The sequence below is a fragment of the Phocoena phocoena genome, chromosome 16 (genome assembly GCF_963924675.1).
Source record: "Phocoena phocoena chromosome 16, mPhoPho1.1, whole genome shotgun sequence".
Classification (NCBI taxonomy): Eukaryota; Metazoa; Chordata; class Mammalia; order Artiodactyla; family Phocoenidae; genus Phocoena; species Phocoena phocoena.
The window spans coordinates 71,529,961-71,548,626 of NC_089234.1; the positions used below are offsets into that span (position 1 = coordinate 71,529,961).

The following is an 18,666-nucleotide window of genomic DNA, read 5'->3' on the forward strand; positions in this document are numbered from 1 at the left end:
ATATATGTATATGTGTGTGTGTGTGTGTGTATGTGTAATGCCTTTGCTGTACACCTGAAACTAACACAACGTTGTAAGTCACCTATACTTCAACTAAAAAAAAAAGTTTATTATAAAAACAATGCAATTGACAAGGAAATTTGGTTGTTTCTGGGCATATGCAAAACAAAATAAAATCCATCTGAAATCAAAGTGACCAAAAATATTTTTAAAAATAGGAGATGGCATGATTGTTAAGAACCTTAGCTCTTCCAAAAGTGAGAAAACTTTGTTCCTTTAAGTCATCAAGGACATGATAAAGTAAAGCACAGAAAAGTATTCTGGTAAGACACAGGATCTTTGCCTTTTAGGCAGATCTCTCAGAAGGTAAACAGAAACCTTTTATAACCTCTTGAGAGGCAGATCAATAACCCAAGAAAATTTTGTCATTTAGCAAAGAGGAAATAAAATTTTAGTTTTGCATCAGTATAATATTTGATACTAACAATCTTTTAAAGAAAATCTTATAATAAGCCCACCAAACCTTAGCTAACATTGACCATGACAAATACAATTCCCTTTCTATAAACCTTCTACGACTTTCTATATCCATTCAGATTTTGTCCTCTGCATTCCTATTCCTTGTTCTGGAGCAACCAATCATTTTACTTTAGGACAAAGCCACTCTTCTTTCCCTTAACAAAAGCACATCCTGAAAACCTTGCATACAAAGTTATTTACTATGCAATTATTTCTCCCAGAGAGTCTCATTCACATATATTGATCATAACTTTTAACCACAGTAACTTTTATTTCACAGAAATAACTATGAGGTGGATAGTTGTGAACTGTGTGTCACACACCAATGTTTTGTAGCAGAGCTTATGACTCACAACTTTTTATAGCCATATACATCTTTACAGTACAACTTCTCAATGTGGCAAAAACGAACACATTCATTAACAGATCAAAATATATAGTCCTAAAATTATGCTCAGTAGTTAATATTTCAGTATTTTATCTTATTAGAAATTATGTCAATAATCTAGCATACGTTTTTAAGTTACCAAAAGACCTTAGAGAGTATCCTCAAGCTGACACATACTAGAAAACATAATTACTGTTAAAGTATGTCTGAATAATGATAAATTTGGTTAAACCCAAATTTACAGCTTTCATCATCTCAAACACCTGGTAGATATAATGCTAATTTATTCAATCAATACACCTGTGTAAGTTCAGGAAGAACATGCCCAAATAGAGTAAAAATGTATGCTTGTATTATACTTAACTCTGATAACTGAGAAGACATCTGTTTTTATTAAACCAATAATATTAAACTAGTCTTGTTTGTGAAAGATTAAACTTTGTGAACTTGAATTCTTAATGCATTTGGGTTAGTTTTTATAAGAATACTTTTTAAAGTATTAGAAGTTAAATTTTCTTAGTTTCTAGAAATTTTAGGAATCTTTAATTTATGTCAGGGCTTATTTAACTTCAATTAAAATAAAGCTCCTTTAGAGGTTTTTATAATCTAACTTGGTAATGTCATCTGAAGGTAGGAAAATTTTACACATATATAACGTACCTACATTACATACATGTAAACAGAGAGGCAGATCGAAATATGGGGGCTTATAGCTTCAATTTTAAAATTTCAATTCACTGGTTCATATGAAAATGTGGGCTCTTGTCCTTATCCCACCATAATATTTTTACCAGGATTATGTTTCTGGCAGATAGGGTAAGTTGAGGTTATCTGCTCAACATGAGGGCTGAAGTGTCCGCCAATGTGGAGGAGATCCCTTAAGATTTCCTTTGCCTTAATGTGTGATCTTATGGAAGCTAAATTATGCACTAAATTTGGGGCAAGGGGCTGAGCAGGACCAAGTGGCTATCCAGGTGTCTCCAAAGCTCATCCTTGTGGATAAAATACCCAGCCTGCTTCCAGGTAGTTTTTTCAGCCTCAGATGATTGCTCCTGGGCTCCTTGAGCCCCTCCAGAACCCCTGACGGGGGACGGCCACCTAGACCTCTACTGGCTATAGGGAGTTGAGGGGCCAGAGTGGGAAAGGGAGGGGAGAGAGGGGTGGAGCAGGTAAAGGTTTTGAAGGGGAGGAGATCAAGCAGTTCAAGGGAGTTAAAGGGACGGTCAGATTTAGTTAAAAGGAGGAAGAAGGGGCTTCCCCGGTGGCGCAGTGGTTGGGAGTCCGCCTGCCGATGCAGGGGACACGGGTTCGTGTCCCGGTCCGGGAGGATCCCACATGCCGCGGAGCGGCTGGGCCCGTGAGCCATGGCCGCTGAGCCGCAACAGTGAGAGGCCCGCATACCACAAAAAAAAAAAAAAAAAAAAAAAAAAAAAGGAGGAAGAAGGAGCAGCGAGGGCAGGGAGTGACTGGGAAGGAGGGGTTCTAGACGAGAGTCAGATGGGGGAGTTTCCTAGTTTCCAGAGAGGCCACTGAAGCTCCCAGCGGCCCTGAGTAAGATGTTGCCATTACTGAAGGTATCGAATTGAATTCATGCCATAAGGGCAAAGCATTTAGTGAGTGGCAGAAGAGGAGGGCAGGCGCCAGATAGGGAATTACTGTTACGGGTCAAATTGTATTCCCCCCAAAAGAGATGTTGACGTCCTGACTCTGGTACCCATGGATGTGGCCTTATTTGGAAATGGGGTCTTTGCAGATGTAATCAAATTAAGATGAGGTCATTAAGGTGGGCCCTAATCCAATATGTCTGGTGTCCTGATGAGAAGATAGAGACACACAGGGAGAAGCCAGGCATATGATGGCAGAGGCAGAGATCAAAGTGCTCTAACCCAGGACATGCCAAGGACTGCAGGCAAACGCCAGGACCAGGCAAGGAAGGATTTTCCCTTAGAGCCTACAGAGGGAGGATGGCCCTGCTGACACCTCGATTCCAGACTTCTAGCCTCCAGAACGCTGAGACAACAAATTTCTACTGTTTAGAGCCACCCAGTCTATGGTATTTTGTTATGACAGCCCTAGGAAACTAATACAGGTAGTAACCCATGGGGTTCGATAATTACATCAGACCTTAAAGAAGATGGGAAAGATCATCCTCCTTGTGTTACTGCTCTAATACTCCTTGCACAACCACAGTCCAAAGAATCCTCCCTCATTCAATTCTCAGTTGAGGAGCTGAGGGAACTGCCTCAAAAAATCTCCACTAGAGGAACAAAGGAGAGACAGAAGAGGCAGAGGAAAGTCACTTTGCCTGAAAGAATCATTGTAACTCAGCACGTTATGACAGACATATGTCCAGAGCCCTGGTTGAGGATCCTGTATTCCCAGGACGCAGAGGGTCAGAGAAGCCGGTGTAAACACCTGGGTGATCACGGCATGGTCCAAGGTATGGCTGGCACTCCGTGTGAGACACGGCACCAGAAAACTGTACAAGAAAACAAATCCAGATTTAGGTAAGGGGGCACTCTTTGAAAGGACTACTGTAGGTGGTTGCCAGAGGTTGTGGGGAAGAGGGGCAGTGGGCAGCGGCTCTCTAATGGGGATGAGAGTTTCAGTTTTGCGAGATGAAAAGGTTCTGGAGATCTGTTACAGAACAGTGTGAGTGTACTTAACACGACCGAACCGCACACTTAAAAATGCTCAAGGTGCTAACGTTTACGATAGGTGCTTTTTGCCACAACTTTAAAAAAATATTGCAAAAAAAGAGAAAAGACTTATAATATGGGCAAGGGGCCTATTGTAAAACATAAAACACATTGACCACAAGATCTGGAAGCATCTCAAAGATCAGGTGGAAAATGGCCTTTTCTTTTCTACAGGGGAGTAAACAAGGCCAGAAGGAACTGGGTGTTGGCTGTGGGGTGAACAGGTTGATGGCTGGACCACAGCTCAGGGAAGGTCTTTCTTCGTGGTCAGCTTGTTTTGGGGGGAGAAGTGCTATTCTGAATTCCGATACTGGCTCAGGTTGAAGGTGGGTCAAAGGTCAGGGGCCTGTCTGGAGAGGAAAAGCCCAAGTTGAGTTTGGTCAAGACAACTAGTGGGTATCTTGTCCAGATGGGTCAGTGGGGATGGACAGTTCAGTTTATGACACACAGAATGGAAACTGGAGAGTGTGTGTCTGGCCTTGTCCTCAGTAAACAAGGGAGCCTCCAGTGTCGTCTAAGTCATTTGAGGAAGGGTCGTTCTCAGCAGTGAGGCTTTTCCTGGAACATGGAGAGCAGGGAGCCTGGTGCAGGGCTGCTTTCCAGGAGCACAGGACTCAGGTGCTGTTCAACATCATCAGCCCCCTGCAGCCGCTCTCCCTCTCTCCCTCAGTCCTCACCCTGCCAGCGAGTTTCTGAGTTGTGAGGGTTTTTTGTTGTTTTTTTTTTTCTTTTTTCGGTACGCGGGCCTCTCACTGTTGTGGCCTCTCCCGTTGCGGAGCACAGGCTCCGGACACGCAGGCTCAGCGGCCATGGCTCACGGGCGCAGCCGCTCCGCGGCATGTGGGATCTTCCCGGACCGGGGCACGAACCCGTGTCCCCTGCATCGGCAGGCGGACTCTCAACCACTTCGCCACCAGGGAAGCCCCGGATGCTGATTTCTTAACTTTGACAACTAGAAAGACAATGAATGTTAAAATTGTGAATATTTTTAATAGAAATACTTAAGATATAATAAAATTAAAAAAATAAAGCCCGGTACCTGCTCCACTGCCTCTCACCCATCTATTCAGCTGGTGTATTACTTTCTCTTTATAACAATGGCCTCCACGGAAAAACACTCACTGTGCGAGGTTTGCAGTGAGATGTTCTGGCCTCCCTACCGCCAGCAGTTAGTTGAAAAACAGTTTAATTTGGAAAAAGAATAGTTACCAGGCCTGAGCCAGGGTGAAAGGCAGCTGGATCCTTAAGAATCGGGCAATTCGACAAGCATTGTTCCCTTCAAGTTTGTATCTTTTTATATTCCAATAACTTTTGTGTGATCCTCAGTTTTCTTTTAACACTTCAGTCAGACACAGAGTCAGTGTTTAATATAATTTACGGCTGAAGACAGGCCGTTCCTGGTCTGAACAATATGATGGCAGTGCTTGGGGGAGGGGAGGCATAGACTTGGATTTTTTGGAAATAAGGCTTTTCAAAAGGGAAGACCCACTGTAAACCAGTAGCCAGGTCACAGCTGCACTTCCACTCTTCGGACTTAAATTCTGCAGTTTCCCTCGTATGTATGATGCTGTCCCAAGACCCACTCCGCCTCCGCATTCCCGAGCACACACATACATACACTTTGCCAGGAACGGTTTTGAATCATTAAGGGAAGGAGGTAAACACACGCTCACAGGTAAACAAACCTCAACAAATTGCTCACGTGCATTTGAAAATCCATTTGTTTATGTTTGAAAAACGGAGGAAGTCAAAGTGAACAAGGCAAAAATGCATAGTTTGAGAAGATATTCAAATAGCCATGGAAAAGAATTACTCAGCAAAACAAAGGAAAGTATGACATTACAGGAGTCGTGACATTTTTCAAGAGAGTAAAGAGGTTTTGGTTAGTTGATTGTTGAACCCTGAGGGCCTTTGACATGAGAGTCTGTTGATTGTGGAGGGGCCCAGCCCCTCCTCATGGGTTATTTGCGCCTGTGTGGGCCTGAGGGTATTTTTGTCATAATTTATCCCACCTGTGTCTGTCACTTCCTCCCCACTCTCCTCCCGTGACAGCCTGGCTCAGGTTTCTCAGGAAAGTGCTAAGCCAGTTATTAATAACAGCCCAGCAAGCCTCGCAAGCCACCCAGGAGCAGATGGTGTTTGTCACAAAAGAGAGGGATCATCTCCTTGACTTTGGACTTCGCTTATCAAACTCCTGAACAGTAAGTTTTGGTTTTTGAAAAAACGTGGCTTTTAAAATGTTGATGGAGGAGGAGAGTTTAACGGTAATCTTGCTTCCTTCTGGTAGAGGGAATATAGTAAGCGCAAAGACGCCGAAAGCCTGTTTCCCCTCCCTGCATTTCAACGTCTTTCCAGTTTTTATAAGGCTGCTTATAGGATTGATCAAAGAATTAGAATTCGATTCCTTCCATTTCTTTCTGGCTCAGTAAAGGCAGGAGGAGAAGCAAGGGGTTAATAAGATCTCAGTGACTTGAGCCAGCCTTGTGGCCATGCTAGATATTTCTGCCTTTCTGTGTTTCCTCTCTAAAGAGAGGATTTCAGTGATTCCAAAGAGAAATTTCACATATGGAAAGTGTCTGCAGGGGAATGTTGGGTGGGAGACTTGGGCCCTGTCATTTTCCATGTTTGAGATTTGGTTCAGAGAGGGCACCTGTCACATTCCACTGCCTTCCTGAGATTTTAGCCAAAGGCTTTGTCTTTGCAGCCTTTTTGATAATGGTTGCTTCTGAGAGTCCTGCAAAGTAGGTCACTGTGTTTTCTGTCTGGAAAAGGAGGACCCTGAAGCTGGTGCCCTGCCTGGTCCTCTGAGGAAAGGTGAAAGCTGACACTCCGGTCCCTCCTCAGGACTACGGACTAAGACAGTTTTCTGCTTTGGTTACATACATTCAATTCTCCTGAACATGTGCATCAGGCTTCTAAATAAGGGAGGCATCACAGGGAAGTGGAAGGAGGCAGATGCCGGCTAGGTATTGAGCCCTGGCTCAACAAGCTGTGTGACTTAAGCAGGTACTCAACCTCTTTGAGTCTCAGTTTCCTTGTTTGTGAGATGAGAGTTATAACCTGTTTGACACGGTGGTGGGTTTTACTCATAACGTGTCTAAGTGGCCAAGTATGGTAATATTATTAATGAAATCCCTCATTTGAATTTTTCCTGAATCTTCTTAACCTGGAGCCTCCAATGTGGTCTTTGATGGGAAACTTTAAATTGCAGAGACGATAATTGGCTTTTACTGCTTTTAATAACTTCATCCTTAGGATGGTATCAGAAGTGGGAATGCTGAGGATGGGGGCATTGGAGGATGGCATATGGTTAGCTCAGGACATTAGGCTACGGCTAAGATCAATGATGACGGGGAACTTCATCAAAACAATTTCAAAGCATAAACTATTATTTTAATAAACTTATCTGCTCTGCTATAATCAGCATTCTAAAATTTTTCTGGGACTTGCCTGATGGTCCAGTGGTTAAGACTCCGCACTTCCAGTGCAGGGGGTACAGGTTTGATCCCTGGTCGGGGTCCTAAGAGCCTGCATGCCGCAAGGTACGGCCAAAAATCAGTAAATAAAAATAAACTTTTTCTTTTGCTTATGTGCTTCCGCGGTTCCAAAGGACTGCTTTCCCCCCTTGCTAGCTTCGATTCTGTGTCTGGATGGGACAGAAAGGATGGTTGTCTCAGAGAATAGCTGCTTCCCAAAGTGTTTCCTTGTACACTCCGGAGACAGGATGAGATTTTTGTTTTCCACCGCAAGCTGTCATTCTGCAAATGTTTATTTAATTCTCACTGTGTGAACACACAGTGCTAGATTAGCAAAGGGTCAGTAAACTCTAAATATGGTAGGAGAAAGAAGTCATTTTATGAGTAACTCTGTTACAAGTCAGAATGGGCTTGTTCCGTGGTACATGACAAGTACAGACAGGATCTGGCTGGCATTCCACAGGGCCATCGCGTCCAATACTTATCCACTGAAAGTGGGCATTATTGGTCAGACTTCCCCTTGGAGAGCTGTACATTCTTAGAAAATGATTCAGTGCTTTTCAGGGCTCCTCGTTGGGTTCACCTTCTAAGTAACAAGCTTCTGAGGCACAGAAAAATGCACCATAAAGTCGCATCTCATCCTCCCCGCCTCCAGTTTTTTTTTTTAATTGAGCGCCTGTTTTGTTCCAAGCCCTGTGCTAAATGATAGAAATATAATTTGGGGATTTCCCTGGTGGCGCACTGGTTAAGAGTCTGCCTGCCAATGCAGGGGACGCGCGCGAGTTCGAGCTCTGGTCCAGGAGGATCCCACGTGCTGTGGAGCAACTAAGCCCGTGGGCCACAACTACTGAGCCTGCGCTCTAGAGCCCGTGAGCCACAACTGAGGAGCCCACGTGCCACGACTACTGAAGCCTGCGTGCCTAGAGCCCGTGCTCCGCAACAAGAGAAGCCATTGCAGTGAGAAGCCCACGCACCGCAACAAAGAGTAGCCCCCCTCGCCGCAACTAGAGAAAGCACGCGCACAGCAACGAAGACCCAACGCAGCCAAAAATAAATAAACAAACTTAGACATTAATTTTAAAAAAGAAATATAATTTGGTCTTAGAAGAGGTCACAGTTTTTCATTGAACTTGAAATTCTGTCCTCCAACCTGGCCATCTACCTTCTCAGCTAAACTTGACTCCAGATAACACTTAGCTGGTTTCCGAAATCAAACCTGCACCTTAATAATTCACCAGTGAATTTAGGCAAAGGAGTGTATGTTGCAGGCTGAGAAGGTAGTTTAAAAGGTTTGGCCAAATGCTTTTACTAAAGTCAAACAGGTCCAGAGACCTCTCCTCCACCCCAAACCTGGAATGATACCCGTTTGGATATGTGAGTTCTGCAGATAAAAACCCCAAACGCAACGAATAAGCACCTGGCCTCGGCCCCACCCGTGCTTTGTCACAACGTGGAAGAACTGGTGGCGAGTGACACTGCCCTGTGAGGTTCCCGGGCCACAGCTCTGGGCAGTTCATCTGGCCTCGTAAGAGTGCGCTACAGCTGTGATTCTTGGCAAGGGCTGGGGAACTTGGCAGGGAGAAGGTTGAAAACATTTTGATTATTTTGGTTCCAGAATCTTTCTTAATGTAAAGTACCTATAACTGAGTAATTTAGGTCTTCTTAGGGGCAATGCCATCTCCTATTTGGGGGCAGGAATGGGGTAGCGGGAAATCTCAGGCTTTGGGAGTCTTGGTAGTGGATGATTAAGAGGAGGTGCTTGTTCATATGTAGAAAAACAGTTCATTTAAGGGCCGGAATATTTACTCAAAACATTTGAGGCACAGTCATAGATGGCAGAAGGCCCAAACTGGACAGATATTGACATGCAGAGAAAGCATGAGAGATACAGTTGAAGAGGAGAAAAGTAGAGGGATTCCACACAGGTCTGGGACCCCCCTGTACCCCTGGGGGATCGGGTGGACCCTCATGGGCGCTGCCAGGGCAGACAGTGCCCTGTGGCCTACATGTCTGTGCATGCTCAGCTTCCTGGGCTTCCCATCGCTTAAGTCCATTTGTTTGCTCTCGTTCATTGAGTCCATGCTCACCCCTCTCCCTCCTTGTTGGGCTGCAGGAAGTGGCCCCCTTTCTGACTCCAGTGCTTTGTCATACCCTAACCATTATTTTACCAAGTGCCCGGCAGCATGCTGGGCTCTAGGCTCACCTCTTTTACCAATCCTGAGATGCTGCAGTGACTAAGGCTTTGGAGCCAAACACACTTCCATTCAAATCCCCGGTCATCCCCGGTGTGTGATCGCGAATAGCTCACTAAAGTCTCGGGTCATCCATCTCTCCAACTAAGGAAATAGGAGAATTAGTAACTCACCTCATAAGGCTTTATGAGATTAAAATCACAGTGTGTGTAGGCCCTTCTTAACTGTAGTTACGAATGAAAGCCTTTCAATCCCCTGCAAAACAGATTGTCTCTGTCTCCAGATGGGGTGGCAGGTGAGGTGAAATGCCCGATCCATGGCTCCAGCACTAATACCAGCCAGAACCAGGATCGCAAACCAGTTCCATCCGGCTCCCAAACCTTGCTGACCCACCATCTGTGACAAGGCACGTGGTTCTGTTTCCAGGCGAAGTCCACTTTGTCGAGTTTTGTGAGTCTGACCTGCCAAGTTTTCCAGTTTTCACTTGTGACTTATTCTCTTCTGGATGCCCTGGTCTTGCCTTGGCCTGAATCAAAGCAGTTGGGAGGTGATGAAGATCGAATATCTTCAAATAGCCAAGTCTGGTGAAACGCAGAATCCAATTTATCATAAATGTCAAAAAGTCGCTGAGGCGATTATTATAGTAGCTCAGAAGAAAAGTAGCTGTGTGACCTCAGGCAAGGTGCCTTCTCTCGTTTGTCAAATGAGAAGTTTTAAGAAATTTCAAATTTCTTTTCCAGTGCCAACATTTCTGTAATATTTCCGATTTTCCACTACTGTTGTTTTTTTTAGCTGGAGAGAGAAAGATCTCCTTGAAATCGTGTCTTAATCAGGAAACAAGGTATAACAATCATGCCTGTAATCATTTCAGCGTCAAGCCATATGCCCCTTACTATTATTCTCATTCAAGCTTCCTCACATACAATGCTCATATCACTGATGAGTTGATTTCTCAGATGTCTGTTAAATTCCCTTCCTCATGTAATTCCTCACATAATTAGTTCAGAAAATGCACCTTGAACTCCATTTTAGAAGCTTACAGAACACACAAAACCCACTTCGTGTTGAATATGCCTGAATTTCAGTTGACTTCTGAATGACTCATATTTGAGCAGTTTATGTCTCCTGTCCTACCACACCATCATCTATTTCTGGAATCTTAAGGGGACAAATCTCAATTATGCCAGAGAAACAGTAGCCATCCCAGCAGGACACTTCGAATCCTAAAACCCTGTAGGCCAGTGCCAAACTCTTGTTGCCTTCCAACAACTTGACTAGCTTCCCTAATTACAAGCAAACAAAAACAAAAGCAAAAACATCAACAAGATATAATTCCCATATGATTTCTCAAGTTTCTAAAAGATAACTTTATTAAACATAAATTTTATGGGAAAGAGACATTTTCCATATGGAGACAATACTGAAAATACCCAACTTCGTGATTTTATTTTTGAAGAATAAAAATTTGTGGGAAAAGTAGACTTAATATATGGTTTTTCTTGTCGTCATCGTCTTTGGAACAAAATGAACTTTTGGTCTTCCAAGAAAGCTTCTCCTTGAGGTGCAGTTATTAAATCAATATTTGTTGAAAACCGCTTAGCATCCAGTACCGTGAGGCAGTGGGATCCAGGATGGGTAAGGCCATCCCCACTTTCTAGGAAGACAGCCCTTCCAATGGGGGGTGGCATGCAAATAACCACAATACATGGTTGTCAGTTGCAATATGTTACAGCAAGTGGGCAATAGATTCTGCCTGAGGGTGTCAGGAAAGATCACAGAGGAGGTACGTTGGGTTTCAAAGGATGAGTAGATGTGTAACAGTTTTGCATGTTTGGGTGTCCAAAGAGAAACTGAGAAGACTGATTTATTCAAGGGGTACCATCTAGGAGGTAATACGGTAGAATATAATTAACAACGATAGTCACTCCTGCTTATTAAGAGCGACTTGTGCCTAGTAGGCACTCACTAGGCACTCACTTGGCACAAGTATTGATATTATCTCATTTTATTCTCACACCACCCTACTCTTACTATCATCTCCATTGTATAGAAGTGCTAACTGAGGCACAGAGAGTTAATGTAACTTGTCCAAGGTCTCACGGTAAGTGGCAGATCCAAGTCAAACCCTATCAGTCTTATGTCAGACCCGCCTCTCAACCACCAAGTCCTGGAAGCATTCTTGTTATTTCTCTGTCCAGCTAATGTCGATAAGATCAAGGGGAGGAATTCATTGGCAGTCTAGTGGTTAAGACTCGGTACTTCTACTGCTGGGGGCATGGGTTCTATCCCTGGTCGGGGAATTAAAATCCCACAAGCCACGTGCACAGCCACAAAAAAAAAAAAAATGTTCAAGGGGAGGAACTTGTCAGTCATAGGTTGATCAGTGGGTGGATAACAAACTAATAATAAAAGAAAAGAAAATTGCAGAGAGTAAAAGCTAGTAAAACACAGATTTAAAAAACTGAACTTTCACCTAATCGGGTTGCTAGACAGTAAGCTCGTAGTAGTGGCCTGTGAATGATCCATTTACAAAGAGCAGGTTGTTTTGATATGAATAAAACTGACTCCCGTAAAACTATTCAGGCAAATTTAGGGTTCTCAGGCCCAAAGGGATAACTGCAAGACTATCCATCCCATCGTTCAGCCAGCACTTCACATATACAGAAAGGAACCAGGACTGAGGAAGAAGAGTGGCCATCGATAATTACATGTGGATATTTCCATTTCAGTCTAGTCCATTTCCTTTTCATTTGAAAACATTAATAAATCCATGTAGTTGAAACAGAGTGGCATCTGGGGATGGGAGTCCTGGGTTAGTAGCATCAAGGCTCCAGCACAGAACCTTAGGCAGTTGCTCCATCGCCCCAGTAGTGCATAATTACAGCCCTGGCACACACTAGACCCTTAATAAATGGTAATTATTATACTTTACTTAAGTGACCTATTCAGCAAGAGTGTCTCATGTTTCAACATTTGTCTCTAGGGAACTTCTGTCAATATTATCTTGACCATTAGATATTGATGGAAACAAGGAGTAGAATTAGCAAATTCTTATCGAAAAAGGAAATATTTTTGAAGTGTGACTCATGTGTTTAAGACTATAATCTTGAATCCAGTGAAAAGTGTTTTCTTTGGATTTAAAAAGAGACTTTGCAAAGTATGTTCTGTTCTTTATCTTGACCAGGAATCCACGCCTAATCGGGAAATAGTAGAGGCTGAGAGAGATTGAGAAACAGGTGAAGTCTTAGTACCAGTAATAATTTTATATAACAGAGGGGTTTTTACTTGTTTGTTTTGCATTGTTTTATTTTTGCCAGGGGACCAAGCCGTTTAGCAAATGCACTATGGTCCCAGGAGTCAGAGTTGACTTGAGAAACTTTGTTTTGTATAAAATCAAGATTATAAAGGTTTGAAAGGCCAGAGGCTACAAACTGATGACAGGGTGAAGAACAGAGAATGCAGTGAAGTTCAACCCCCAGAGACCAAAAGTTACTGCTACTCGCCATTAGTCTAACTTACCTTGTAGGATTCCACTATTCAACCATTCAATGAACAGGTCAGTTTGGATTTAGATTATTTGGACTCTTGATGGAATCAAAAGAAAATATAATAAAGACAAGTTTTTTAAACTAGATAAGAGAGTATTCATTCTATTTTAAGTATAACATTCTATAAATTAATTTCTACAAAATAAATTGATTCTCAGTGCCTTTTGGAAATAGGGAAAAGAAAGGAACGTAGAGGCATTTAAATGGGAGGGAAAATTATTTGCAGTCATCTGAAATTTTAACATGAAATATATTAGGCCCCAAATAACCTAGGATGTCTTAAATTTTATTTTATTTATTTTTTATACAGCAGGTTCTTATTAGTTATCTATTTTATACATATTAGTGTATATATGTCAATCCCAATCTCCCAATTCATCCCACCACCACCACCCCTGCCACTTTTCCCCCTTGGTGTCCATACGTTTGTTCTCTACATCTGTGTCTCAATTTCTGCCCTGCAACCGGTTCATCTGTACCATTTTTCTATAACCTAGGATGTCTTATATCAGAAATTGGAGGTGATGTTATTTTTAACTACGACTTTTAAATACTGCATTCAAGAGAAGACCACGGTCTTGAGATAGTCACACTCAATACATTCTAGCATACTTTTAGAAGTGTCCTAGCTTGTTTCAAATTTATTAATTAATTTATTTTTTACATTTATTTAGTGCATGTTTTATCCGATAAGAAGAACACTACAAATCATTTTTTTTCCTGAAAATGCTGCTGTTAACTAGCCTTTCCTGTAAAAGAATGTCCCTACAAAGAAAAAACATGTGATTACCAAGCTTCTAGAAAAGTAAGTAAGAACTAATTAGGCAAAATGTAAATCAAACACTGCGACAATCATAATTTTAATCCACAGTAAAATCTCAGTGTGCTAGTAAACTTACGATGGTGCAGAGTCTTGTCCTTCCAATGATTTAAATCTAGAAACAGATCTAACACTGAGAAGAGCCAACAGAAACCACCAACATTCCTCTTTCTCCTGAACATTTTGCATGAGACTAGAACATGTTCTTTAGCCAAAGAGACAGTGTAAACTCAAGGAAAATGAAATGTCTCAGTGAAACGTTTTAATGAAAATATGTAATTTATTGGATAAAGTGTAAGTTAAATATTTTCATTAAAATCTTTGACTGACATTTAATTTTCCCGAATTCATATTTGTTAAAATGTTTGGTTTGACAAAAATAAAATCAGTATACATTACTTTTAAGTATATGGGAAAGAAAGAGGACTAGCCATTATGGGACTGCTTTCTTTCGTTTTCTGAAGTTATATAAGCAACATCCTTTTAAATGAAAATGTGAGAAGTGGAAAAAGCAAGGAAAAAAAATCACATACAGTCCTTCACCCAAACTCAACATTTGTAGATAGTCCTGTTTCCTTTTTTTAAATGTTTCGATTGTGAAGTCTAACGTACCTACAGAAAAGCCCATAAAATTTCTATGTGCGGTTTGGCAAGTAGTTAAAAAGTGATGGCCAATGTAACCACCAACCAGGACAAGAAATGAAATAACTGCTGGAGGCTCCCCACACCCGTGCAGCCCTTCCCTTCCCCTCACTAACACCACCACTACCCTGATTTTATGGTAGCCAATCCTTTGCTTTTCTTGATCAATTCACCACCTACACCATTGCCTCCCACATATACACCCCTAAACCATGCACCTTTAACTCGGTTTTCCTACTTCACGTAAATATATTTACACTGTGCATTTTCTTTTGTGCCTTGCTTTTAAAAAATTCAATATTATGTTTATAAAATTCACCACTGTTTTTGTATGTAGCTGGAGCTTAATTTTCATTATTGTAAAAATTCAATATTGTGTTTGTAAAATTCATCGCTGTTTTTGTATGTAGCTGGAGCTTAATTTTCATTATTGTATAATATTCCATTATATGCATTTATCTACCTACTAATGGGTATTTGGTTTGTTTTTAAGTTGAGGATATTACAAATAATGTTTGGATATGTATCCTGGTGTGATTATCCATGCTTGTCCAGGAGTATAATAGGTGTTCATAAGGTATGGCTTTTAATCATAATTAAATATTTTAACATAATTTTCTAAGTAGTATTTTCTATTATTTCATAGTTGTAATAACCATCATTTTGTTGGATAATTTTCCATTTATGGCTGAATGTTACAGCCTGGTCTTTTGTAATAAATTCACTCCACTTTCTAATGCTTCTAGAGCTGGAAACAATTAAAATCTAGTCTCTTAGCAAGTTTAATGTTTATAACACACTTTTATGTCTGTGCTCACTGTACTGTGTATTACAGTGGTCTCCGGGACTTATTTATCTACTTGTTGCACATGTGTAACCCTTACACATCTCTTCCATTCCCTCACCCCCTGAGACCTATTGTTTTAAAAGTGTGGTTTAGACTTCCTGCTTCCACTGCAGGGGGTGTGGATTCAATCCCTGGTGGGGGAACAAAGATCCCATATGCCCCATGGCACGCCAAAAAATAAAATAAAATAATAAAAGCGTGGTAAGTGTTTGGCCTGCCAGGAAAATTATAGAGTTCAGTTTAAACTTTTTGTGAAAAGTTTAGTTTTCAGCTATACAATTCTGTGATATGTTGAAATCAACGTGTCACGTTTGCCGAACTCCACTCTTCGACATCTCCTTCCTGACTTCTTTGAGAGTCATTTTAGTGTTTCTCCAGGCAGGCTCCCTGCCCGGCCACTTCACAGACCTCCTCAGCATCCAATAAAAGCTTTCGCTGTGCTTTGACACAGGAACCAAGGTTGCTAAGAGACCACCTGTGCTGAATGCACTTTGTTCTAGCAAGAGCAGCTGGAGAGAAAACCCAGGAGCAGCATTATCAACCACTACCCCGGATTAAGTCAGGTGAGAAATGGGTTTCTGCGCGCTCTTCGACCCCCACTAGTTGTCTGGTCTTTCCCTCACTTCCTATTCAGTCTCTCTCTTTACCGCTGTTGGAGAAAATTGAAGGTACCCCTCAGAGCACAGACTGAAGAAACACAAGATGGAGGTGGAGGCCATAGGAGGGAAGGAAAATCGCTTTGCGAACCCATGTGTTATTCTTACCCCTTCTTTCCCAAACATAGGCACAAGGAATTGTTGAACTTAAGGGAAATTCTAGGCGTTTACTTCGCCAGTGATTGCTGTGTAATTTGGGGCAAGTCATTCCCTCCTTTAGGAAGGGGGTTAGTTATTATAGAAAATAATCAAGATTGCTAAAAGTGGAAGAAGATACTTGTATAAATCTCATCTATCTCCCCATCTCTCTTTCACCTTCTCTCTTAAAACTCAACCTGCCTTTTTGGGTTTGAGTGAAAAATAGCAGAAAATATTTTCCCACCCCGATCTTGCCACTTTCTAAAAATATTGATGCTCATTTTTTAAAATAAATTTTTTAAAGTTTATTTATTTTTGGCTGCATTGGGTCTTTGTTTGCTGTGCGCGCGCTTTCTCTAGTTGTGGAGAGCAGGGGTTACTCTTCGTTGCGGTGCGCGGGCTTCTCATTGTGGTGGCTTCTCTTGTTGCATGCAGGCTTCGGTAGTTGTGGCGCGTGCGCTCAGTAGTTGTGGCTTTCGGGCTCTAGAGTGCAGGCTCAGTAGTTGTGGTGCACGGGCTTAGTTGCTCTGTGGCATGGGGGATTTTCCCAGACCAGGGCTCGAACCTGTGTCCGTTGCATTGGCAGGCGGATTCTTAACCACTGCGCCACCAGGGAAGCCCTTGATGCTGATTTTAAGTTGAGTGTGTATAAGGGACTTGGATGTAAGGCCAAGTTTACATTCCTGGAAAAAGGAGTTAAGAATGGTTCTAAACTCCCTACCTGACAGGCATGTGAAATGTTCCGACAGTGCACTAAGCAGACCACAAATTAATATCTTTAAAAATTCCGTAATACTTTAAAAAATTAAGATGTTACAAAAACTGATTAACACAGAAGTGTGGAAGAAATTAAAATATTTAATGTCTGGTTAAGTGACCAAAATATGAGAAAGGATTTTGAGGAAAGATCAGGGAAATGAAAAAAACCTTGTGTTGTTTAATGTTTAAGAATTTTATCACATGCCTCTTTCCATGTCTTCAAATTCTCATTTCCTGGTGATACCCACTGTACAGGTTAGAAGAATGGCAATTTCACTGATGCCATAAGAATGATTGTAAATGACTTTGCAGATAAGACTTCCAAAATAAACTAATTATGGATATCATTGAAAAGAGAGGGGTAATTCTGGTAGTTCCTTGAGCTGTTTTTGTTTGTTTGTTTAACAAACTTATTTATTTATTTTTGGCTGCATTGGGTCTTCGTCGCTGCACGTGGGCTTTCTCTAGTTGTGGAGAGCGGGGGTTACTCTTCATTGTGGTGCAGGAGCTTCTCATTGCGGTGGCTTCTCGTGTTGTGGAGCACGGGCTCTAGGCGCGCGGGCTCAGTTGTTGTGGCTCGCGGGGTCTAGAGCACAGGCTCAGTAGTTGTGGCGCTTGGGCGTAGTTGCTCCACGGCATGTGGGATCTTCCCGGACCAGGGCTCGAACTCGTGTCCCCTGCATTGGTAGGCGGATTCTCAACCACTGCGCCACTAGGGAAGCCTTGAAAGACATTTCTTGATCACTGTTTCTTTCCAATGCAAATATGAGATTGATTTTAAAGAATCAGGGTTATAAATGTGTTCATTTAAGGACATTTTCTCTTTCTTTTCCCCCTAGGGAGCAGGAGCGTTTGGATATGACGTGTAAACACTGGATGTTAATTTCTACTACTAACCCCACAAGTCTGGAAGATGAAATTGTGGGAAGACTTCTAAAAATTCTGTTTTTTATCTTTGTTGACTTCCTGTCTATTATATATGTTGTTATAACTTCTTAGAAAGCTGACTTCCCTTACTTTACATGTGAATTTCATATTGAATTACAGTGAATAAAATTTTGTAATTTAGTATGTTGAGTGATTTTAATTTGATGACATCTCCAATTATTCTAGAAGCCAAAAGGACATTGCAATAAAAACAACATTGTATATTATTTAGTACTTTCTGGTTTATAAAACATTCACATAAATTAAAATGGAATTTTTTCCAAAAATCTACACTACTCTCGTAAAACTTCTTGATTTTTAACATGATCATTAGTTGATAGATTGACTAAAATTTGTAGGTGTAATTATGAGTGAAGTTGTTTCTTAAGGATGCGTACCTATTGAAATTTTATGTGGTTCTATTTTTTTAATTTATTTTAAAAATTTATTTTATTGAACTATAGTTGATTTACAATGTTATGTTAATTTCTGCTATACAGCAAAGTGATTCATTTATTCATATATACATTCTTTTTCATATTCATTTCTATTATGGGTTATCACAGGATATTGAATATAGTTCCCTGTGCTGTACAGTAGGACCTTGTTGTTTATTATATGGTTCTATTTTTAACACATCAAGCTTAATATGAGATGATCTTTCCATACTGTATACTAATAGTTTATTCTCATTTTCTTACGTACACATTTCATCTGTGTGTAGGTAGATTGTTTTTCTTAACCCTCCACAATTTTATGTTTCTACTAACAAAAACTTAAAGTTAGGAATAGAAGTGCTTAAACAACATTCTTTTAGGAAGATAGAACTTGTAAGAAAGGAGAGAAAACAAGGTGCAACCTGTGTTGATTTTCTGTTTGGGACTAAATGCTCACAGTATGTCATTTAATGTAAGGCTCCCAGTAACCCTAGGAGGCAGGAGTGAGTTGTCCCATTTCACAGATGAACACATTGAATCCTGGAAGAATTATGCTAGCTGGAGACCATACCTAGGAAGTGGCAGAACCAGATCTTGGGCCTTCACAATCCATCATAT

The 18,666-nt window shown here is 41.3% G+C and overlaps 1 protein-coding gene across 2 annotated transcripts; it reads left to right on the plus strand.

Moving 5' to 3' along the window:
* The first annotated feature begins 5,716 nt into the window (after positions 1–5,716).
* Positions 5,717–17,751, plus strand: MRLN (myoregulin). 2 transcript variants are annotated; one of them, XM_065894832.1, is made up of 3 exons: positions 5,717–5,807; positions 15,583–15,694; positions 17,524–17,751. In XM_065894832.1, the coding sequence occupies exon 3, from the start codon at positions 17,543–17,545 to the stop codon at positions 17,681–17,683; it is 141 nt and encodes a 46-aa protein (XP_065750904.1). In that variant the 5' UTR covers positions 5,717–5,807; positions 15,583–15,694; positions 17,524–17,542; the 3' UTR covers positions 17,684–17,751. The 2 variants fall into 2 exon arrangements, with proteins under 2 accessions (XP_065750904.1, XP_065750905.1); XM_065894833.1 differs by lacking the exon at positions 5,717–5,807 and having other exon boundaries at positions 17,531–17,751.
* Positions 17,752–18,666: the final 915 nt, after the last annotated feature.